General features: G+C 39.7%; 3 protein-coding genes across 14 annotated transcripts in view; 1 reads left to right on the top strand and 2 right to left on the bottom strand.

Moving 5' to 3' along the window:
- Window positions 1-94: 94 nt before the first annotated feature.
- Window positions 95-16011, bottom strand: ift74 (intraflagellar transport 74). 3 transcript variants are annotated; one of them, XM_074694024.1, is made up of 20 exons: window positions 15920-16011; window positions 15536-15663; window positions 12888-13029; window positions 12708-12756; window positions 12433-12531; window positions 12132-12192; window positions 11637-11696; window positions 11463-11524; window positions 6570-6708; window positions 6233-6295; window positions 4305-4448; window positions 4129-4169; window positions 3841-3920; window positions 3589-3642; window positions 3196-3293; window positions 2950-3076; window positions 2665-2828; window positions 2423-2548; window positions 2277-2337; window positions 95-477 (listed from the first exon to the last, which is right to left on the bottom strand). In XM_074694024.1, the coding sequence occupies exons 2-20, from the start codon at window positions 15656-15658 to the stop codon at window positions 362-364; spliced, it is 1809 nt and encodes a 602-aa protein (XP_074550125.1). In that variant the 5' UTR covers window positions 15659-15663; window positions 15920-16011; the 3' UTR covers window positions 95-361. The 3 variants fall into 3 exon arrangements, with proteins under 3 accessions (XP_074550125.1, XP_074550127.1, XP_074550126.1); XM_074694026.1 differs by having other exon boundaries at window positions 15916-16005; XM_074694025.1 differs by having other exon boundaries at window positions 15924-16005.
- Window positions 6954-11805, top strand: LOC141807810 (uncharacterized). The gene is made up of 7 exons (XM_074694027.1): window positions 6954-7328; window positions 8494-8589; window positions 8744-8994; window positions 9228-9339; window positions 9626-9713; window positions 9882-10091; window positions 10266-11805. Exons 2-7 carry the CDS (start codon window positions 8503-8505, stop codon window positions 10574-10576), a joined length of 1059 nt encoding a protein of 352 aa, XP_074550128.1. The 5' UTR covers window positions 6954-7328; window positions 8494-8502; the 3' UTR covers window positions 10577-11805.
- Window positions 16012-18878: 2867 nt separating the features above from the next.
- Window positions 18879-23124, bottom strand: part of LOC141807671 (uncharacterized) — a 170740-nt gene continuing 166494 nt past the window's right edge. For 9 of the 10 annotated variants that reach the window (XM_074693815.1, XM_074693814.1, XM_074693818.1 and 6 more), the window contains one exon: window positions 18879-23089. In XM_074693815.1, the coding sequence (XP_074549916.1) occupies window positions 22793-23089 (297 nt within the window). In that variant the 3' untranslated portion in view covers window positions 18879-22792. The remainder of the gene's footprint in view (window positions 23090-23124) is intronic. The other variant, XM_074693819.1, reaches the window with a different exon arrangement.

Raw genomic sequence — 23124 nt, 5'->3', positions numbered from 1 at the left:
CACTTCTGTATGAAGAGTTTATACAACTGCAGATTTGATTTTTTATGAAAACATGACAAAGGAAGGAACACTGATCTCAGTTAATAATTGTTTCACCTGCAGGCTGACTTTATTTTCTACAAACTTTAGGTTGTAATCACACGCTCATTTACATTCAGATAAAAAAACAGATAAATACTTTTCAACCAGGGAGATACATTCAGGCATTTTTGAACAACTTAACTGATTAACGAAGTGCTGCTTTGCTAACAAACTGAAGAACTTAAAACATTAAAAAACGAATCTTTCAGATATCAACCTCACAACTTCAACCTTAACAATACAGAAAGTAAACTAGAATGTTATGATATTGTTTCCACATTTAATTCCTGTTGTTATGCAATGACTCCACAAGGCTCTTGTTGTATTCATCGATCTGTTGGAAGACGTTTTTAGAAACTGCTTCGTAGTCACTCTCCTGAGTTTTAGAAGCGATGACTGACGCTGCGGTCAAGGAAAGATCACTGGTTTGGACAAAGGGTGGTGACAACCAGGGGTGGTTTAAGGATCAGACTTTAAGGGGGGCTCAGCCCCTGGAGCGCTAGTTATACGACTGAATATTTCACATTTAGTCAAAATTTATTTTCGTATAGTGCTGTCAGGCGATTAATAAAATTAATCTAATTAATAACAGGATTTGTAATTAATTAATCTTATTCACCGCATTTTTAATCTCATATCTGCTTAAGGTCCCAAAATAGAGAATTTGAATTCCAGGACATTAAAAGACATAAAAAAAACAAGGTGGGAATATATACAACACATTTTTAGGTACCCTGAAGCATAAGGAACACATGAAAAAAGTTTTATGGTTCTATCTTTACAAAATCTACACAGTCCTGCACCTAAGATAAGCTGATTTGATTTTTTGGACGGTTTTGGTTTCTGTCACATTTTTACTCGATGTGGACTCAATTTTCACTGCAATATGAACTTCTGTACTTCTATGAGGTCAGGAGAACCAGGGCTAAAGGCTAAAAACTGTGAGGAACTATGTACAAAACACTTTATTCAAGTCTTGGATCAAAGAAAAGTGAAGTATTTTCAGTTCAACATGCTCTGAACACACAAACTGTTGCTCATTGGTGCAGAGCAGCCCCAAGCTGAATCACGACACCATGAAGATGGAAGGCAATTTTCAAAGAATTCTTTAGATTTAAATTCAAGAAATTTATCGATCATTCAGGGCTTGTTTGATGCAGTAAAGAGTGTAGAATTATCTGTTTTTTACAGAATTGAGCTAGAGCAAACGGTTGATTTTCTGTACATTTTCAAAAAGGACGTGTGAATAAACGAGATGTGGACGGCAGTTCCCTTAACAGCGCTCTCTCTTCCCCCGGTTCAAAGCATGTTGCTCGGTGTGATACATTCAGGGACCATCGGTATTTTGAAAATCTGACGAGAACACCACTTTTTTCATGTAGGACAATCGGTTTGTAAATGCTAGACATTTGAAAATAAGTGCGTCTTAGAACGCCTCGCGGGTTTGGGATCCAGATTAATCTGCGTTAATTTTTATAACGCGTTAATTTACGGTGTAATTAATTAATCTAATTAACGCGTTGAAATAACAGCCCTATTTTCGTACATTTAGATTTCTATTCACAACGATAACACTTGTAAACTTGTGTTTTACAACACAAAGTATTTCAGATATGAATGAGGAGACAAACTGTTTGCAAAGTGACTGATGCATCACTTTTTTTAAACCGCATGGTAATATTTCCGAAAGTGCTTCTTCATAAAAGTTCTACTTTTTCACAAGTTAATTATCAATTTTCTTTTCTCACCACTTTAAGTCATCACTGTTATCTGTTAAATCACCAAAAATAACCTGTTTACATTCTTTAAACATCTGTGTTTCACTGAGAGGAGAGATTTTTCTCCATATCATTTTTTTGTATTTTGGTAGCTTACACGTTACCTCTGATGTTTTGGTCATAAAATGTCAACCCACGCAGGCCATAACACATGCAGGTCTGTGTTCCATATGTTACACAGCATGTTACACTTAGACAGAGAAAATGCTTAATTTAAGGTATTATCAAGTCATTTTCTACAGTATAGCATTTCTATGTTTACAAAAGAACTGCTGAACAGGATATCTGGTGGGGCATGTTAACCAGTAATATTGTTTTGTCAGGGGTGCAATGAGGCAATCCTCTGCCTTTCTTTAAAAAAAAAAAAAGACAAACACCTGGAAATAAAGAAATAACAACATATTTTTAGAAGGATACACTCTTTCATGACGAAGTTGTTCTGCTCCAGGTGCTGCCATTTCCTTTCCAGGTTGGTCAGCTGAGCGTACGGAAACAAAATTAGTGTGAGCAGAGTGTAGCTGCAGGGAAATTTGCGGGTTGTTATTTTTTTTACTGTCACAAACCTGAGTGTGGGTCTCATTTTCTTGCAGCTTGGTTTTTAAAGCTTCATGTTTCTGGTTCATTTCATCCAGCAGCTGTTTGAAAGAATCCCGATGCTGAGACAGTGACACACGGTCCTCATGTAGCCTCTGCAACACATCATACAGTCAGTTAACCTGTACAACTGTACAATTCTAAATATTAATATTCCTACTTTAAAGAACACTAAACACTCAAAAAGTTGATTGCTGTTTTCCAGTTTTACATTTTTCTTCTCTTCTGCATCACGTCTGAGGGTGTCCAGGTCTCTGTATGTGTGCAGCTCAGTCTCCATGGTGCTGACGCGCTCCTTTAGCGTGCTGAGCTCACTGGTGATCTTTCCTTTCAGCTGCTGCACCTTCTCCAGGTCTTGCTGCAGACGCTGGGACTCTGCGTGGTGGTTAGTTTTAACAGGCTTTTCAGATAAAGTGTGCTTAACTGGGGCTTTGAGTGTGTGTGTTTCTGTGTATATGTGTGTGTGTGTGCGTGTGTCTGTGTGTGTGTGTCTCACCAGTTTCCAGTCCCCTGGCAGTACTCTCTGACTGAACCACCTCAGTCTCCTTGCTGACCAGCACTTCCTGCATGTTTCTCAGCTCACCAGCTGTAACTCGATCCACCTGACGGAGCCGCAGCATGTTCTACAAACACAAACACACACACACACACACACACACACACACACACAAAGACACAGTTTTGTCTTCTACATTCTCCTGGTTCTATCTGTTGACTGGCCTCCTTTCTTTGCTGTTCTCACCCTGCTGCAGTGCTCCAGGAGTGAGACGATGTTCTCCTGGCACTGGGTCATCTTCTCCTGCTCCTGAGCCCTCGTGTCCTCGAATGAGCCCAGGTATCCTGACACAAACAAAGAGAGGTGGAGTAAGTCACTACTTCCTGTACATTATTATAAGAAATGCCTGGTCATGCAGACACATTGTCTAGAAGCTGCTGTATGTATTACTTTAAAAGACAGTGACTTTGGTGACACCTGCTGGTCAGGGGGAAAAATACAAAAACTGTGTGACTTTCTGTCAACCTTCATTTCACAGTGAAACTGAGCTGAATGCTGATACATGTTTTCAAAATTAAACTAGTAAAGATCTTCATCATCAAGATGTTGAGTATTTCTATGATAAAAAGTTTAACTTACGATCGATATCCTCTTCTTTTTTCTTCAGCTCCTTGTATCTCTGCTGACATTCACCTTAACAAAGACAGAAAAAGGGTTTTTAGATTCAAATTAATACACATTCAATGAGATTTGTTTCTGGAAAGCAAATCTAAATCTTAAACAACTGGTTAAAAACACAAATAAACAAAGCAAATGCCAGTAGTCTCAACCATTAAAAGAAAAAAAGTGTCACACGTTTGAGTCAAAGATGTGGTAGATGTGGTAGGTTACCTTGTGTTTCCTCTGAGTCCTGCTCCAGCTGGCGGATCTCCTCTATGATCTGTGTAGTTCTGTCTCTGATCTCTGTGAGCCTGAAAACACAAACACATTAAAACACACACCAGCTTAAACGACAGCTCCAGAATAGATTAACACATCACAAATCTGAGATACCTGTCTGAACAAAAGGGATCATGACCTTTAAAATGGTAATTTTAAGGGTATTTAAACAGAAGCAAGTGTGAGTCTCAAGTGCGTCAGGTAAATGAAGTAAAGCATACATGACACATTAATACATACTGTCTCTCCATGCTGGCAATCTCCTGATTATCCTCCTTCACCTGAAAATTAAAAAGAAGCTGTTTAATATTACTTCCTCACATCGACAGGTCCAGAGCTAAAATCTTTTTTTTTTTTTTTCACATCTGGTCTTTTTCTTTTTACTAAACCAAATCTGGCCTGTTTCCAGAGCTAACCTGTTTCAGTAACTTCTCCCGCTCCTCCTGCGGGGTACCCAGGCCTTTGTGCTCAGCCTCCATGGCGTCTCTCTTCACTTCCAGTGCTGACAGAGTCTCATGGAGTCGAACCACTTCCTGCTTTATGTGTGAGTGTGACAGCTCCTGCAAACAGGTGAACGAAGGCGAAACAGTTTTTTTGTTGCTGCAACATAATGTACTTCACATGCATAATTTTTGCACCACATGAAGTTGAGTATTATTTTTTTTTAGATGCATCAGTTTTTCCCACTCACACGTCATTCAGCTAGAGAAAATGCTGATGATCAGTTACTGACATAAGACTTACATTTACTGCCAAGAAGTACAATTAATAATAGGAGAAATGACAACAATCATTCATGCTTACGTTGGTGAGACTGCCAAAAAGGATACAGGTCTTTTTCAGCCAGAAGGTCCAAGAACTTTTAGTTCCTAGTAAACATATGCCTTTACATAACGTATGAAGACAGCAGAGATATCAAACTAAACTAGGAAGCATCCTGAGGACTTGTGTTTGAACAGTTTACTGACTCATTCTACCCCTGAGGACAAAGAGGAGAAGGCTCAGGCTTCAGTGTTCCCTGAACAAATGAGTCTTCAGACATCTCTTAAAGTAGAAAGGGACTCAGCAGATCACATAGAGTTAGGTCATTCATTCCACCATTTGGGAACAACAGAGGAGAAGAGTCTGGCTAGTGATTTGGAGCCGCGCTGGGCTGGGAGCACCAGGCGTCTGTCACAAGCAGAGCAGAGTGGGCGAGAAGGAGTGTAGACCTGGATGAGGGACCCCAGGTAGGCAGGAGCTGTTCTTGACAATGTTTTGTGAACCAGAAGAAGAAGCTTGATTCGAGCTGCTACTGGAAGCCAGTGAAGCGAGATTAACCAGCTGTTAATCTCCAGCTGTTGTAAACTGGATCTCCACTGACACGTTCAGCTGAAGGCATCCAGTTTAAAGGGTCACTCTTTGAAACACTGGGAACTGACAGAGACACAGTTACACTATCAAGCTCAAAGAAGACCTTTGCTTAGTAGTTACTGAGGGTGCAGTCACACTGGCAATTTGTACTGTGCTAAAGCATGCTTCAACTGCTTTTGCACAAGAAGTGACAATTTTTTCAACCAATCAACAGACTGGAGTGTTTGTAGCCCTCCACCGTCTATTAAGTGATAAGTAGGGTCCCAAAAAGTGGGAGACTTCTTATCACCTAATTGGGGACCTGTCCTGGGACAAGTCAGTGAAAACGCCACAAAATGCACACCATGCCAGTTTATTTGGCCAGTGTGCTTGAGCACTTCTCTGCTTTGGCATGCTTCAGGGAGGTGGGCTACAGCGGGGTACACTTCATGCACGTGGACATGAGGTATGATCTATGACGTGTGATCCCTGCAGCTGCTCCTCTAGACAATCATTTAAAACAACAGCAGGGCGTTAAAAGGCTGTATAAACCAAAAGGACTTGACATAAGCTATTAAGTCCCTAAAGTTGTAGCAGTGCTTTCTGTCTCATTATGCTGACTGATGAAATTGCGCTTCATGTAAACAGATGCTTCACAATGACGTAGAGCCTTGAGTGTGCCTTAAGTCTGGTTCATTCGGAGTAGTGTGACCTCAGGCCATGCTCTGCAGCGACTCTGCTTTACTTCATGCTTTTCTGAGTAAGAAGCGTTCTGTAGTCTAATTCTCCAGCTCATAAGCTGTTGATCAAGATGCTATCCAGAAGGTTATCATCGTCATTGCACAAAACCACCAGCTTCCATTTTAAAGATATTTATACCAAATACTTGCTGGCTCTCACCCTGATCACCACCTGTGTGACCCCCTCTTCTCAGGCCTGTACAACAGGCTACTAAATCTGAGGCAAACAAAGTCATACAAACTTTCTCCAACTGAATTTTCATCCAACTCACGGCCTCATAGTCCTCCTTCCTGGTTATCAGGATGTCCAGCTCCTCCTGGAGAACAGTCAGCTCCTGCAAAGAACAAAACACATGATGCTAATTATTTCTACAACAGTACAGGTTGTATAAAGCAGCTTTTGTAGAGTGTTACGTAACTGTTTTAATAAAAGCTAAGATCTGGAATATTCCTTAAGGCTTTTAATAAATGTATGTTCTGTTGTTGTATTATTTTACCATAAGCAGTTGATACAAATCAAACTCTATGGACTGGTTTGTAAGAGACTTTCTCATCAATGTTAAACAAATTCACAGATGGATTATTTCTTACATAAGGTCACATTCGTACCTGCAGCAGTTCTTCATTGGCTGTTGTCATAGTGAAATACTTCTCCTGCTTTGCAGCTGGCATTTGTTGAACAATCTCATCGGCGACCCTCCTCTCCCTCCTGATCTCCTCTTCAATCGCCCTGATAGCTTCCTCTCTCCTACAGAGTGAATCAAACAGGGTGGGAGAGTTCATGTTGAGGCTTAGTTCAGTTTTACATTTACTTGGTTTTATTCAGGAGAACTGCAGCTGGAGGACGTGTGACACAAGCTGCTGCATTGAACCTGATAAGAGATACAGGAGGTGATGCAAGGACACAAGGAAGGAAAGGTCAACGAGTTCCTGCTGGTACTATCAGCCTTATAGTCTCTTTTCTTTTTCTTTTTCTCACAATCTTCAGTTTCCTTATGTTCTCTGACCAGATTAACCTCCCTCCCCTTGTTTCTTCACTACCTACATTCAGTTCTGTAAACACTTCTCCTTTGCTTCAATAACTGTTTCTACAGCTGGTAAGTCCTTCCTCTTTAAACCTGATTATGTAATTTAAAAAATAACCTAATCTGCTCATTAAGCAGCTGCTTGAACTGAACTACTTCAAACAAGACGTGCTTTTAACAAACAACTCTCAAGAAAGTAGGTCTCACTTCATCAACCATAAATGTTTAGCTGACTGAAGCAGTATGTGTCAGGTTTTACAACATGGGACAAAGATCAGTGTTAGCACACTGCGTCACGCTGACAGGTGATTGGGATGTCATATGAGCGCCAGTAGAAGTACAGGTAAGTCTCTTTGGTTATTATTAAATGATACAGAATAACAACAAAATGAGATTCAGGTTTGAGATCTTTTCAGTGTAGATAGTGAGGGTGTTGATCTGTGGGTACCACGTCCTTAAAGTAGATCTGTGTGTTCATGAAATGTTAAGTTATGCTCTTTCCTCACTTACGCTGATTCCGGGAAGTTCTCTGAGCCCTACTTTCATGTGAGTTAGGACACAAGAGGAACTTATTACATTTGCTTTGTTCTGTTTTAAGCAGCTTCAAAAGGCAAGAATATGTTTTAAGAGGAAGACCAAACTAAAGTATGTTAAAAATATCCTGCAACAGGATCAAAAGTTAAAATAATCACACCACTCAGTGATTAGGATCTAATTCTGACACTAACTGGCAGGGTGCTGTGTCTGTCGATGAACTACTGACATGATGAAGAAAAACAAAACAAATTTTTCATCCAGTTATGGAGATTTTTAAAATCTGTTTAGCAAACAACATTTAAACAATGTGAAAAAATGCCATCAATAGGCTGACATGTAAACAGGAAGTGGACAGCAAGAGTCCAGCTTGATGATTATATGTCAATGTTAATGTCAGCTTTATTCATATAACACATTTAAAACTGTCAGTGGCCTACCAATGTGCTTTAACAGTAAAAAGGCAGAAACGATAAAACAATAAAAACTGTAAAACAATAAAACTTAGAAATATAAAAGTGTAAAACAACAATATAGATAGACATAAAAGACTCAATAAAAGTGTCTATCCTGTACCAAAAGTCAGAGTGAACAAGTGAGTCTGTACAAGAAGAGTTTTAAAAGCAGAAGCTATTTGCGGTTCAAACTGCTAATGGTGATGCATTCCACAGAGTGGGAGCCACAACTGCTAAAGCCCTATCTCCTCTGGATTTTAAACAGTAAGGTGGAACATCTGAAAGCCCTGGTTAGCTGATCTAAGGGCTCTCAAGGTCTGATAAGTACTCAGGGGCCAGACCGTTCAGAGATTTAAAAACAAATACAAGGATCTTAAAATCTGCTGTACTTCCATAAAAACAGAGTGTGAAGGTACACAACTCTGACGGAGTCTACAGCAGGAAGACTGATGTGCTCATCAAGTGAACTAAATCAGAGGATACTTTATTACTCATAGTGCTTTTCTGTTTGGATTTCAGGGCTGGATAATGGAGAGGTGTTGGGAACATTTTCTTTTGCTGCTGCTGGTTGCAGTGGCTGCTTTAAACACACATGCAGCTAAAGATGGCAAACAGGTGAGAACTTCCTCTGTTACCTCAAATGCTCAACCCAAGCAGGGCTGTGATATCCCAAAGAAAAAACACCTGTAATGTTTGATTTATTTTGTGGATATGTATTCAGATTGTTCATTTGTTGTAATCACTAATCTTTCCAACCATGACTCATCAGCAGGTGAAGAAACTCACCAACAAGCTTCTTGAAGTCATCCCTCCCAACGACAACAGTTCCTCTGTAAAAAAACTGATACTAGAGGGGGAACAGATCACTCTGACGGAGGCTGACAGACGGGCCCTGGCCACTTATCCTGACCTGTCAGGACTCTACCTGGATGGGAACAGAGTGAACTCCATACCAGCAAAGTACTTCTCTGTGGTACCACACCTCACGGTGCTGTCTCTGTCAAAGAATAACATCAGCAGGTAAAATGGAGAGGGATTAAACCTCTGGCTTTAATCTATACTCTGAAAGAGTTTGAATTGGCTGCATCCATCATGTTAAGTTGGGAAAATATGAGAAGCAACGTATCTCTGTTGCTGTTAAAAACAATCAGGCCTAAAAGAGTGACTGCATGTCTGCAACAGGTGTGTCTGTTAGACTGTCCCACAGCACAGAAACTGCACTTCAGTAACTTTAAGACTGTGTGTTCTTGTAGCCTGGACCCAGAGTCTTTTTCTGGCCTGGATTTCCTGACTGAGTTGGACCTGTCCAACAACCTGTTGACAAGTCTCCATACACAGATATTCAGGGGGCTGTCAAGTCTACAGGTACATCTCTAAAGTTGCTGTTTTTTTTAACAGTACTCTGTATTTTAAAGCTGAAACTGAAAATTTCAAACAAGTTCATGAAATCTTGGTTTCACTTGGAGTTTTTGTTCTTTGTAGTAATTTGCTGAAGATGATTTTCAAAGAAAGAAAACATGTTTCATTAAAAAACACAACACACTCTCCTTATGTTAAACAACTAAACAATTAAGAAAGATTTTTTTTCACTTTAAGTCCAGCTGTGTAAAGTGATCATCAATCTTAACCTGACCCTGTGTGGGCCCACCAGGTGCTCAACCTACAAGGGAACCCCTGGAACTGTTCCTGTCCACTGCTGAGCACCATATACCAGGTCAAAGCAGGAGGAGTCACCATTGGTAAGAACCTTCTTCTGGTTCCAACTCACTAACGCTGAACTAGGGTTCAGGTTTAACTAGAATTGTTCTTGTATTAACTTTAGCAGTCATGTCTGAAGGCACCCTAATGAAATATTTAACAATTACTTGTTACAATTACTACATGTTTTTTTTTTTCCTTGATGTCAGTCTCCATAGTTGGGTCAGAAGCTGTCTGCGCTTCTCCAGAAAAACAGGCTGGTAGAGATCTTTTAGAGGCTACAGCTGAATGTTACCCATCACCACCAGTCACCACCACCACACACCCTCAAAAACCACCAACACCTGTCAGTGTGAGGTCATGGGGCTCATCCACCGCGCTGAAGACTACGCTTGTCCAGAACAAGGACATCAAAACCGGTAAAAAAAAAAAAAAATAGACGTGCAGATCCTTTCTTAGTAATCATCCAGTCTCCTTTCAAATGTGTTGAATTCTCCTACATATCTACTCAGGGATAAATAAAGTATATCCAATTCTATTCTATTCTATTCTATTCTATATTGACTTGACTTTCCTTTCCTCTCCTGAACTAGGCCCAACACCAGTGTCTGGCAACACATGGAAGTTTGCAGCGTGTGTCGCAGCCTTGGCACTTTGCACGTGCCTGCTCATTGTATGCGCCATAAAGGGGCCGTCCTGGTACAAGCTCCTCCATAACTACCGTCACCGGCGGCTGCACTCTACTGAGGATGAGACGGGCATCGTGTCAACAGTTTTCTCTAAGACAGGACGACACCTCAAACATCAGACCTTTAGCTTTGAGCGGGAGAACAGGCGGATAGAGGAGGCAGAGGAGGACGAAGATGGCTACTTTGAGGACCCGTATATCAAGAGGGAAGAGTGACACATGGGAGAGGAATCATGAAGACACAAAAACATGTGCTCACGGGGGCTGTTTTATACTGCTAATAGATTATTTCCCTGTGAAAATCAATCCTCTATTTATTTTCTGAGCACCACAAAGGTTTAAATGTTTCATACTTTGTTCTTCCTCTGTTGCTGCCACTGCCATAATGTTTTCATCTTTTTATGTTTTAATGCAATCAAACTAAATCTGCTAATTCTATTCATTTTACCAATAAGTGTCAAAAATATGAAGAGGAAGACTAAGATACAGACATCCAATTATACTTCTATTTACACAGAACACAGATTGAGGTGCTCACTCCAGATACCTGCTCCCTGAGGCTGCACGGTACATACACTAAACCAAGGTCAATAAACAATCCTCTTTATCATTGTGATTGTGTTTAGAAGGACTAAATGTGATGTTTCTGCACTATTTGCTTTACACGCTGTTAAATTGTGCTTTTATTGTTGAGGGAACGTGCTCTTGGATCCAAAAAAAGAGTCAGCCTTGAGTTTGTAGAAAATGAGAAAGCATGCCGTTTGGTGTATTTATTCCCATTTTCTTGTCTGAGGTGTTAGCAATCAGTGCAGATGCCAAGGAAAGTTCAAATTAATTGAGCAAGACATGAAAAGAGGACATTCAAAACTTTACTTCATACTTTAGGTCAACACTGGGGGTAAAACTTGTGGTCTGACATGGTTTTGAATGATTCTGGCTATCTTAGTGTAAGTGAAGGTCAAACATCACTTGCCTAACCAGACCAATGTACATATTTGGACTCATGTTGAAGAAAACTGAATGAATAAAAGAAAACACATTAACTGTATGTGAGTGAAAAAATCCTGCGACAGCCTCACTGAAATATCTGCCAAGTACTTACTCTCTCCTCTCAGTGAAAATGCTGTCGATGCCTTCAGCCTCGCTGTCGTTCTGGGCTTTCAGCTGGAGTAAAGAAGAAAAAACAAAAAGCAAAAGTCAATTCTGAGTATAAATTTCTGACTTTCAGGCAGCGTTCGTCAGAAAATGCACGGTGTAGCATGCATGTAGTACTTACCATGTTGTAGTCGTTGATCATTTCTTCCATCTCTGTGTTGGTGTTGAGCTTGTCCACCAGCTGGAAACACAAAAAGGGAATTTACACAATTGTGCTTTACAAATTATCAACTCCATACCATCAGGACTACACAGGACTGTTAAAGAGGGGCACACTCTATTGTCAATAAGACTGCAAGATTTTAAAACAAAGTGTAATAAATCAGTTTCTAAAGCCTTCAAACAACACTGCTCATATTCAAATGTTTAGTTACAGCTCAGTAAACTGACTTTACTTTGGGCAAACATTTACTCTCATTAGGCTGCTGAACTTTTTCAGACGGTTGTTTGTTTAAGCTAATCTATTTGTGTTTGTCATCCTTCTATGTACATTTGTTGAAGGTACTATTGGAAACTTAAAACCGATGCATAATAAAAGCAAAACTCAGACTTTTCTTCCCAGCAGCCACTGATTAAAATAAATAAAAACTAAAATTCAGATATGATGTCTGTTCACCATGTTGTAGTCTGCAAGCTGGCCTTGCAAGTCCTTGATCTCATTGGCCAGGCCTTCTGCTCTGAAAGAGAAATAAAAAAACTTGATGTTATAGAATTTGGATGTTTTTGAATTGTTATGATTTTGTCCCTTTAAAAAGGATTATTAATTCTGCCCTGTGTTTACCAACTAAAGATGAAAACCAGATTTGAATTAAAATGTGTAAATCTGATGATTTAACACCATTACATGAATTCACACTGAGTGGACCTCATAGCTACAGAATGTGCAGTATCCATATGAACATTAAAGCTCTTCTTACCTCTTCTCATAGGAGAGATAAACTGAGTTCTCTTGGTTGTAGTTGTCAATTTCTTTGTGCAGTTTGCTGGTCTCTGTAGTCAACTCGTTGATCTTACTCCTGAAAGTACAACAAAAAATAACAGAGAACTTTGCTTTAGAATGATAAGCAGCAAAGATAATAGATGGATGGATAAATGATAAAATCTAAAGTAGGCACATACAAAAAAATAAAATAATATTGGGAATAACATGTTTTATGAAGTTGAAGCAGTGGCTGCTGTAGAGATGTGTTACCTCAGGAGGCCCAAGTAGTAGGACTTGTCCAGAATCTGTCTCTGAGGACCTTTTGGAAAAGGATGGAGGCAGAAAGCAAAGTCAAAACACATGAAGAGGTGTAAGACTCACGTGTAAGTTGTTAAAAAGGTGAAGGTATGAGCTATCCTTAGTAAAGGTGTAGTCTCCCCTCTTGTTCACCTTTCATGCCAGTCTTCATTCCACTGAGCCCCTGCTGGGTCACAGGCCTGTCGGTCACTTTGATCTGTGCTGACAGGACTCCAGGAGTGGAAATGGGCATGCCACCCCTCATACTTGGATGACCACTTGTACCTGGAACCATCTGGATAGAAATGGAAAAAAAAAATCTCTTTACAATCAGGTTCTACTGCCTGATGTGTGAGGAAAAAAGTATCAAAATCTGAGGGTAGTCACACACAGCAGCTTCTAAACAAACTCTCATGTGCTGATTATGGAGTGAAATTTTGCAGGTGCTACATGCAAACAAATCTTAGATTCCAAAAGACATGGTTCTGAATTCAATAACTGCTTAAATACAAGTTTCATGGTGATTTTTTTCATGCATGTGCTGTTTGTGTTTGCTCTTTCGTTGAATGGTTCAGAATGTATGGTTTGCTCAGAGACAGAATAATTAATCTTATTCTCTCATCTCTCAAAAGATATCAAATTCAATTTACACAATTTTGGACAAATCAGACCATCATCACCAGAAAATGCTGCCAAAGGGTTTCTCCATTCTTTATCTATTCTCATATTGAATATTGTAAGACAAATTGGTGTGTTACAAATGAAGCAACAAATAAACCCCAAGATTCATTAAAAAAAAAAGAAAAGAAAACATTTAGAGTCTTTGACAGAGGGCTGCTTAGTTTTCATTCCTGCACCATACTTCAGAAACATAACCTTCTGAGTTTTGAAAAATTTGAAAAGCTTTAATTTTCCTGCTCTTTCTATAAAATCAGACATAGATTTACTCCACCACGACCAGAGCCAACACCAGAGGAGACTGTGTGATAGCTTATAGACATTTTACATTAAGTTAGTCTGTGCTGTCTGTTCAGGGTGGTGAGACCTGGAACAATATACCTGTTGCAATCAGGGAGTGTTCCACTTACCCAACATTTAAAACTTTTCTTAAATAACGGCCCAGGACACAACCACTGCAACTACCTGTTTGTTACCATGGCCCTGTGCATTTGTGGGTTACAGGTCTAAATATGTGCATGTTAACTTATCTGATATAAGCTACAGGAATGTTAAATCAGACAACTGGAAGCAGCCTCATGTGTGGTCCAGCTGTAGGTAGCACTTTACCTCACTAAACTGAACTTTAAACGCTGTTTTATGTACTTTTGAATTGGCGACATCAACTTGTGTGGTATTAGTATTGTTGTTACTTATCCAGTGTTTATGGGTCTATTTATGGGGTAGTGTATGAGAAAAAGAAAAGTTTGGTTCCCGCAAGACAAAAGGGGAAAATGTGCGGGAATGTAAGAGTAGATGGTGTTTGTTGAATTTTCAACAATGTTTCAACTTTTAAGCACGCACACACGCACAAATACACACAGGAAAGGAAAACTAAAATTTAAAATACATTGCAGTTAACTCAAACTAATAAAAACTAGAAAAGAAAAGAAAAACGATAAGTAAACTAAAACTGTATCTTGTGTTCACAAAACTAACTGAAACTAACCAAAATTAAAGACAGAATTCCCTTAGTGATAGTTTTTGACAATATTAAAAGCCTGTAGGATTTAAATTAATCCGACACATTTTCCCAACCAATTTTAGACAGTTTTAGGCTGTTTTCAGTGCCATACAGCACCATCACAGTGGCATATAGGGACGAGCTTGTTTACTGCACTGACCGGTTGTGCTCTGTGCTGCGACGAAACGTAGTGGAGCAATGAATCAGAGCATCTGTAATAGTTTAATTTCATGTGAGTCTGACTTTATTGTTACAGAGTCCAAGTTTCAAATTATCAAAGCTCATATTATATTGTTTTATATAATTTATGATTTTATTATTTTTTATTTAATTCATGTTAACATTATTTTATATAATTTATGTTTATATTTTTATATTACGTTTATATTATTTTTATGTGTTTAAGGCAGCAGCCAACAGTTCAGTATCATCATTGACTGAGCAGTGAGCACTATGTTGAACTTGAAAATAAACAGTATGACAAAATATCTACTCTGACCTTTTTGAATCCTGCACCTGGTTAATAAGGTAGTGAAAAACTTAAACTAAAACTAAACTGAAACCAAACTAAAAGTAAGCCTTTTTGCAAAAATTAAAACTAAATAAAAACTAGAATGCCTGCTGTAAAACTAATTAAAACTAAACTGTAATGGGAAATAAAATGTCAAAACTAACTAAAACTAAACTATAATGACAAATCCAAAACTACTTTAACCTTGATAGTATGTGGTCAGAGAAAATGTGTTTTGATTTATGTTCTTCACAGAAAATTAGCCAAAGTCAATGAATTTCAGGTTGAAAAAATAATTAATTGGTTCATTTTTCTTTTGATGAAAACGGCTCCCACAGACCCGAATACCATACAAGGGTTAATGAATAATGTGTTTTATTTTCATGCTATCATAATGTATTGTTTTTACCTGCCTTTTTTCCCCCTCTATCTAATGTTATTAACTCTGCTCTGACCTCTCAGGGACTTCAGATGAGGATTTACTGTATTGCTAACTGGCATATTTGCATGGCTAATGCGCTGAAATGTTCAGTAAAATGCACATCTTCCCTTTAAATGAATTAACACATAAAAAAGAAAATGAAATACATTTAACTAAAGATGACCCACCCCAGTTGCGACCCGTATAGCTGTAGGAGGCGGTCGGATGGCTGTTGGGGGTCTTCCAGGGACCACAGACCCAGTGCGGCTCGCAGGACGTCCCATGCCTGAGGGAGGCCGCTGGCTGGACATGATGCCTGAACAACATATCAGAACAAACCTGTATGCCATTTTTTATCCAAGATATACCAGAGAAAGTCCTACTCACGAAACTTCTGAAACAATATTGGACTATTTCAGGTACATGTTAGTCTCTCACCGAGCACTGAGATAGCACGGATAAGCTACCAAAAGCTTTCAACCGTTAGCTGAACGTTCGTTGTCATTATAGTCAACAGTTAAGGTCCCTTAAATGTCATATTTCCGTATATAACTTCAAAAAAACTCACTTACTTACGAAAATATCCTCAAAATTTGCCAAAAACTCAAGCTAACTGTTGGGTAAAGAAATCTGGGAGGTGATGTTGACGTTTCCACAGTAACCGTCTTCTTCTACTGTTTATATGCCGAGTAGGGACTGAAGAGTACTCCACTGCCTCCATCGTCTGACTGCGGAATAACACTCAGACCACATTCCTGTTCACTGCAACTCTTTCTCCATCCTTTACCTCCACCACTTTCATCTGCCAGGATCTGAATGCTCCCCAGCGACAAAACACCAAACTCTATAGAATCTAAGACCTAAAACACAGCATTTTTTTTATTAATAGCAATTTACTTTAGATCTGTAGATTTACTACACGAGTACTGCACACCTTGGTATCAGTGCAATAAGTATTATGCAGCCCCAAGGTAATGAGCAGAAAATCTTTGTGTAAAGTAAATTAAAAATAAATAAATAAATCCACGAACAACAAAATACTACTTTTTATGGATATATCTTTGCTTACAATGTTTTTTTTTTGTTTTGTTTTGTTTTTTTAACAATTAAAAAAAAAAATGAAAAGGAGGGATAAAAAGACAGAGGTTTTCAGCCTTCCAAGAAAGGGATCCCAAACAAACTAAGCATCAAATTACCCCAGAGCAATGCCATGACATGGGGGTTACAAAAATGCTAAAGGTTTCCGGTTCAAAAGACAACCTGAGCTGCTCTGACTTGTCCTAAATGACAAAATCACTTTCTTAACTTTTTGTCATCTGTTTTTAGTATCAGGTAACTTCTGCGGCCCCTGTTCAGAGCCATCAAAAGCGACAGTATAAAAATTTTCCTCTTGCATTACAGCAGGAGCCTCAGTCCTACTTAAATTACACAAAATATAAAATTTTCAGGCCTGGTGAGGCACACTCCAATCAAAAATTGATATTTTATAAAGGTCCCAATCCCATATTATGCAAAAATCACTTTATTAAGTCTTTTACTGAAATTTGTGGGTCTTTGGCTTTCCTCCCAGCCCACAAAATGTGACATTCAATGACAAAACCTGTACTTAGTAGTGCTTTTGAATGTAAAATCCTGACCTAAATCGAGCTGTTTGGATTTTGGGGATTTGCTGACGTCAGCAATTCCAGTTTTTGACCAATCAGGAGCAAGCCTGACCTGATTGGTCCCCCGGAGCAGACTTCACTGCTTTTCCAACTGTGGACAGTACAACAGAGGGCTAGCGAATAGACTGGTCCTGAATCCAGGCGCATTACCAACCATCCACCAACAAACCTCGAACCCTGGAAATGTGAGTATTTTAAATGCTGTGTGCTGTGGAGAAGATGTAAGAGCTTTTCCTCAGTGTCCCCCCTGTCTCTGTGTTAGCTTCAGGATGCTAACTTTAGCTGCAGTTATCCTGTTTTTTTTTCAGCCTGTAATGTAAACAAGCTGTTTTCTAAACATTGTGCACTCGGAGCTTGTGGCGCTGCTCTCAGTGACGCGGAAGAGCGGGGCGGTATCAGCGGTGGCTCATTTACATATGAAGGCCACGCCCACTAAATCAGAGCATTCTGAACAGAGGGGCTATGAGAGCCTGGAAACAATGCTGCTGTGCTTGATTTATTGGCTTTTTGGACCAAAATATGTTACTACCATTTCATGAAGACATCAATGATCCATATTAAACTGCAGAAAAGGAGCAGAATATGGGACCTTTAAACATGTCTGTGTTGCAGGGATTTTACGGGTCACATTAAGTAGTCATCTACTTTGTCACTTTAATAAATAAAGCACAAAATAAAACAGTAATCTCAGGACTCTTCACAAAGACTGTACTCTGTTACAGATCTCACAATGTTTTCATGCTAATTGAAATGCACCTCAGTAATCTGAAACAACCATCAAACCTCACTTCAGCACACATAACGCACTTGATTTATGACTTATTTCTGCCAGTGTTTTCATCACATGCAGCCCCCCTGTTCAACCACTAGATGTTGTCAGAGATTTTTAGTTTCAGTTTTGGGTTTTGTAGGTTTCAGCCTGAAACGTCAGCTCCTGTGCCAAAAAGCCAGGCCAACATCTCGAACACTGGTGTGGAACAATCTGTGCACACTTACAGACAGAACAGGGTTAGACTGTGACACTTGAGAGGTGAGAAAAGTATATCACAGATAAATATGACAGTAGTTTCTTCATCAGAGTTCTACCTGCAGATTTTCATCTTCTTGTCCTCACTTTTTACTCTTTGTGGACTTCTCTCCAGGACCTCTCACCTTTCTCTGTGCTGGATCAAGATCTGACTTGATCCCAGTACCATCAGTAAAGACTCCACTTGTCCTCATGGAGGGATTCCTTATTTAGTGCGCTGGTTTTAATGTTGATCGTCTGAAGTTTTTACCTTGTTATATGTGACTGTACTTTCTCTGCAGGACATTAATCCACTAAAATTTGATAATATGAAAAATAATACAAACTCCTGCAGTAGCCAAAGAGACCATCCTTTCCTTGTTTATTCCTTTGGCTCACTTGCTTATGTTATCAGGTGTGTGATAATGTCCCACTCTGTTTCATACTAGCTGATGGAGCTCAGACCTATAGATGTTTTCAGACAGTGGGTAAATATGCAGACAGATTTTAAGGTAAGTTTTAAGGTATTTGATTAAAAGAAGGGGTAAAAATCCTGGAGAAAAACATATCAAATCAGTTAAAAAGCTCTGAAAATAGAGTTATAGTTGTGTGTAAGGAAGAAAGTAAGAGAAAAATCAACCAGGTGGATCAGTTAGATAAATGCACGAGTCAGAGGACAAACTTCAAAGCACAATGAAATGACGAAGAGCTGAGTCCAAACTGCTTGAATACTGCTTCAAAGCATGAACTCTGTTAGGGTAATTATGTTAACTTTGACAGTTAAAAGCACAAATGAAGCAGACAGACAGAATCTCAACCACTCGCTGAAGCTATGTGAAAAGAAAGAAAGCCCACACCAACGAGAGTTTTAGTCCATTTTATTTCATGTTCAACAATCACATCACTAATTAACAAGTAATCACAATAAACACTTTTTTTTCCAAACCATAAAATAAAATTCAAATTAATGAAAAAAATAAAATAAAACCACAAAAAAACAATAAGAAGGTTCTGCAAACAACAGTAAGTCTACCAAACACATCCCATTGTTGTTTCTGAGCATGCTCTGCAGGTACAGTAGGTGTTCGTTAGCTAGTGTTACACTTGCATGTCTGGTACGAGTGCAGTGGCAGAAGATGAAGCTCTACGACGCTCCTTGGAGAGATTACTGAGGAGCTTTTATTAATAACACAAGCCAAACCTGACAGCTACGGTTAGTCTCCTTAACAGACGAGGGTGTGTTAGGGTCTCGCTGTGTGTGACTCTTCAGGGCAGGTCGCTGCGTTTTCAGAGCAGCACAGCAGACAATTTGTTCTGATATGCAGCACGAAGAAATTACAGGCCTATAAATCAGCTTCTACACTCAGTGTGAGCTTGAATGGAAAATCCTGTTTGCCTGCTGTGATTTCAGAGACATGTTGAGCTGCTTCAGCTTCAATCCCAGCCAGAGATCTTCCTCGGAGGTCACTGTGTGCTAAACGACAAGTTTCCCAACATGTCAGAACATTGTTCTCATCTCTTAAGACTGGGCTGGAGGGCATGATTTAATTGTGATTATGCATAACAGTGCACAACAAACTGAGTTAAATCTCTTTCATTGAACTGATGATGTCAGATTCTAAATCAAGCTGCTGCTGCTGCGTTGCTTTAAGTTTAGCCTAATTAATGAGATTTTAAAGACTTAAAGAAATCCTGTTGTGCACATCCCCAGAGAAACTCTGGACACACTTTGTGATCAAAAGTAAAATCCCTTCAACCATGAGAGCACAACCACCACGAGGCTACAGGAACACAACGATAAATACATATACAAAAGTGTTGCGTCTTTAGTACAATATATCTCAAAAGACATTCTTTCACTTCAGTGGCCCCTTTCCAATGAAAAAGGCAAACTTTTTCAACTTGTCATACTAAGAATCAGAGTAATAGTCATAATAGTCATGATAAAACACCTCTCCCCCAAGAGCCAGAAAAGGTACTTGGACATAAATGCTGTTCTGACAAATCTGAAACCCCCACCCCACGAATCCCCACCTGATTCTGATGCTGATGCTTTTTTCTTTCCTTTTCGCGGGGTTAACGATGACATCAACAATAAAATATCTATATACATCCGTGTGCAATCTCATAAGTACTTGTAAGTAAAAACTCTGGGGTAAAAGCAAAACTAAAACACAGTTTTGGACAGGCACAAGGACTAGTTTAGCTAGGCGACAGCCGTGGCACAAACAAAGCGTCTCAATGATGACAGCTGCTCTTCTTCAAACAACATCAATCCTCAGCTGGTAGAAAAATTCTCCATGTGAGAAACGTCTCACTTTAAACATATCAAAGTTATTGCCTGTTTTTGTCAACAAATCTTTCAGGAGAGGCTTCTATTTTGTTGTGTGACTAAAAATGTAAATCAAGAAAAAACATGGACTTAGTTTGAGAGAAACTGTGTTTCCTGTTGAACAATGATGGAGAGATTGACAGTAGTGTCATCGTGCAGAAGCTCATTCATAATTAAGTCATTTTGGTGTTAATTTAAATCATCTAATTGTACATCCTCACTCCTCACAGTGAACCCTCTTTGATTTAAAGCATTAAGGTGCAATTTAGTTCCTTCAAAGCATTTCTTTTTTATAAGGTGACGATCTGAACTCAGTAGCATATCTTAGTTTGATTTGTCTATATGAGGCTATGAATAAAGCGCTGGTCTCAAACTTTTTTTAATTAAATGGGAATAAGGAAAGCAAAGTTAAAAATCAAGTATCTATAAATCTTACATGATAACTATTGTGATAACTAAGATTTCAGTTGATGTTGAAGTTGATGTTTAGTTTTCTTCCCTTTGGTTGCTGTAAAATAAATGCCTTAGCCTCAAGCTATAGCTGCACTGATAAATACACGGGTCAAACGGCGTTTACTGTAAAAGCAGTTGATTGAAGTGATGAAACCTTTAAAAACCAACGTGCTATCTGTGGTTTCCCTCAGGCGGCTGATGAATGTTTTATCTCACAGCCATCCACAAAGTCTATCTCCAGCTGATCCCAGCAAGGATGACGTCGAACTGCAGATGGACTGAGTTAGCATTTAGCTGTTAGCTGTGAACGTACAGAAAACAGAGTTTGTGGAAAAATCCAGAAAAGCAAATGATTTTTGAAGCTGATATAATACTTCAGAGACTCTGAATGACCTGAACTTTCAGGAGTGACACCACCCCACTGTGTGTTTGAATCACTGTTTTCACATCATGAGTCTAAGATCACCGTTTGAGTAACAACACATTAACTGCTGACCCAAAGATACACACACGGTACCACCAACACTTTGAGTAATAATAATACAAACACATTGTTTTCACCTCAGGGCAGCGTACTGTAATAATAATGTGGCCATGCACTATAAAGGCAATCATTGAATACGTCGCTACAATAGAGGAGAGTAAAGCGCTTTGTGATCCACTGACGGCGCTCTAATGAGGAAGTTAGCAACACATGTACAGGATGTTTCAGAACACAGCTGAAGCTTAATCGACGGCCAACAACATCGTAGCATAACCCTCAAAGAAACACCTGAAACAGGACAACAGCCAGGACTATTTGTGCACATGACTACCAGGATGAACAGGGTTGTCTGAATCAATACCAAAAGGTCGTGCCTAGCGGTTTGTGTGCGTTGTGAACCGTGGTTTGTTTTCTCTGAGCGGTGTTAGGCGTGAGCCTGCGGCATCTGTGTTTGTTGTAGTTTTCATGTAAGAAGGATAGGAGGCACATCCAAGACACACAGCACCTTTGACTTCACACACACACACGTTAACACACTTAACTCAGCTCTGTAAGTTTTCTACTTAAACCCCTTTTGCATTTTAAAACATTCAGTTTCCAACACGTCTTTGCTTTTTATGCCATAAGTTTAAAACACAGCTCTGATGCTTCTTTTTTTTAAAAACGCGACTCCCTTTCCTCACTTCCTTCTTCCCTCTGGTTTAGTTTCCTTCTGTGCTGCGTGTCCCGGTTTAACAAAACCTGTGCGTGTTTCAGATTCTCTGAGTGTTAACGGAAAAAAAAAACAAAACAAAACAGCCACTGTATTGCTTTTACAGAAAGATAAGTACAATAAATAAAGAAAACCTGGATTTTAAAAAAAGAAACCTGAAAGGAAAGGAAGAAAACAGAAATAAGATCCAAACAGAACGACTAAAGCTCGTTATTTTGTCACTCAAACACATCATCACAAACACAGAGTAAAGAGTTTAAGAGCCTACTTGTTGTCTACGTTTTTCTGTTTGCCAGCTTGTTTATGATAATGAAGAGAGGAAGCGAAGAAGCAGATGAGATGGACAGTGAACTACTATGGTGTTACTGAAGCAGAGAGTATGTGGTTACCAGGAACAAACAGCCCATGGAGTCACGAGGAGGAACAGAAGCTATGAGCTAAGGTGAGTCCGAGAGGGTTTCCACAACGCTCAGTCCACAAATGAAGTGCTGTGATTTGGTGAGTGGAGGTGAGATGAAGCAGAGTCCACCACCAGGTTGTTGGTAAATGATTGCAGGTCTGTCAGCTTGGAGGAGATTATACAAAACCTTGATATCCCTGTTTTTCCCTCCACAAAGATCCCATCAAGGCCCAAGCTTAGTCTGTACAGTCACTTCAGCCGACATGAGGGGGTTAGCGAGGATGGTGCACAATGATGAGCTCATGACATGATACCAGAGGGCTGAACTACCGATGCTTCAAACATTTCAAAGACAGATTTAGGGTCAGAGGGGGAGTTTCAGAGCATGATCAGGTCAAGATCCCTTCAAGGAGCGGCTGATGTCCCCCTGAGCCTCCCCCTGAAGCAGCAGCGAGGAGGGGGCAGAGGGGGAGCCGGCACAGCCTGCAGACGCCAACGACTCCATGAGGGAGACACTGCGAGGAGTCGGCTGGTGGTGGTGGTGGTGGTTGTGGTGGTGGTTTTGGTGCAGAGAATAGGAAGAGCCGTGTGGGTGGGGACTGTCCTGGGGGGCTGTCCAGGTGACGATGTCAGCGCCGTGGTCCGTGCGAGAGCGAGCATTCTCGCGGAAGTTGAGCTTGAAAGACTCAATCTGCAGCACAAAGGTCGTAAAGAAAAAAAAGGGGC

The sequence above is a fragment of the Halichoeres trimaculatus genome, unplaced genomic scaffold, assembly GCF_033239565.1.
Source record: "Halichoeres trimaculatus isolate MK-OKI-2021-1 unplaced genomic scaffold, fHalTri1.1 fHalTri1_scaffold_18, whole genome shotgun sequence".
Taxonomy (NCBI): Eukaryota; Metazoa; Chordata; class Actinopteri; order Labriformes; family Labridae; genus Halichoeres; species Halichoeres trimaculatus.
Note: the sequence above shows the minus strand (reverse complement) of the source record. Positions and strands in the feature narration are given on the sequence as shown.

Excerpts from the sequence above, each read along its gene's own strand:
- LOC141807810 (XM_074694027.1), top strand. The coding sequence starts at position 8,503 with ATGGAGAGGTGTTGGGAACATTTTCTTTTGCTGCTGCTGGTTGCAGTG. Across the intron at positions 9,714-9,881 it reads AGCAGGAGGAGTCACCATTG|TCTCCATAGTTGGGTCAGAA; the intron begins GTAAGAACCTTC and ends CCTTGATGTCAG. Across the intron at positions 10,092-10,265 it reads GAACAAGGACATCAAAACCG|GCCCAACACCAGTGTCTGGC; the intron begins GTAAAAAAAAAA and ends CTCCTGAACTAG.
- ift74 (XM_074694024.1), bottom strand. The coding sequence starts at position 15,658 with ATGTCCAGCCAGCGGCCTCCCTCAGGCATGGGACGTCCTGCGAGCCGC. Across the intron at positions 3,077-3,195 it reads TCCTGGAGCACTGCAGCAGG|AACATGCTGCGGCTCCGTCA; the intron begins GTGAGAACAGCA and ends TTGTGTTTGTAG. Across the intron at positions 478-2,276 it reads CAACTTCGTCATGAAAGAGT|TCATCGCTTCTAAAACTCAG; the intron begins GTATCCTTCTAA and ends CCGCAGCGTCAG.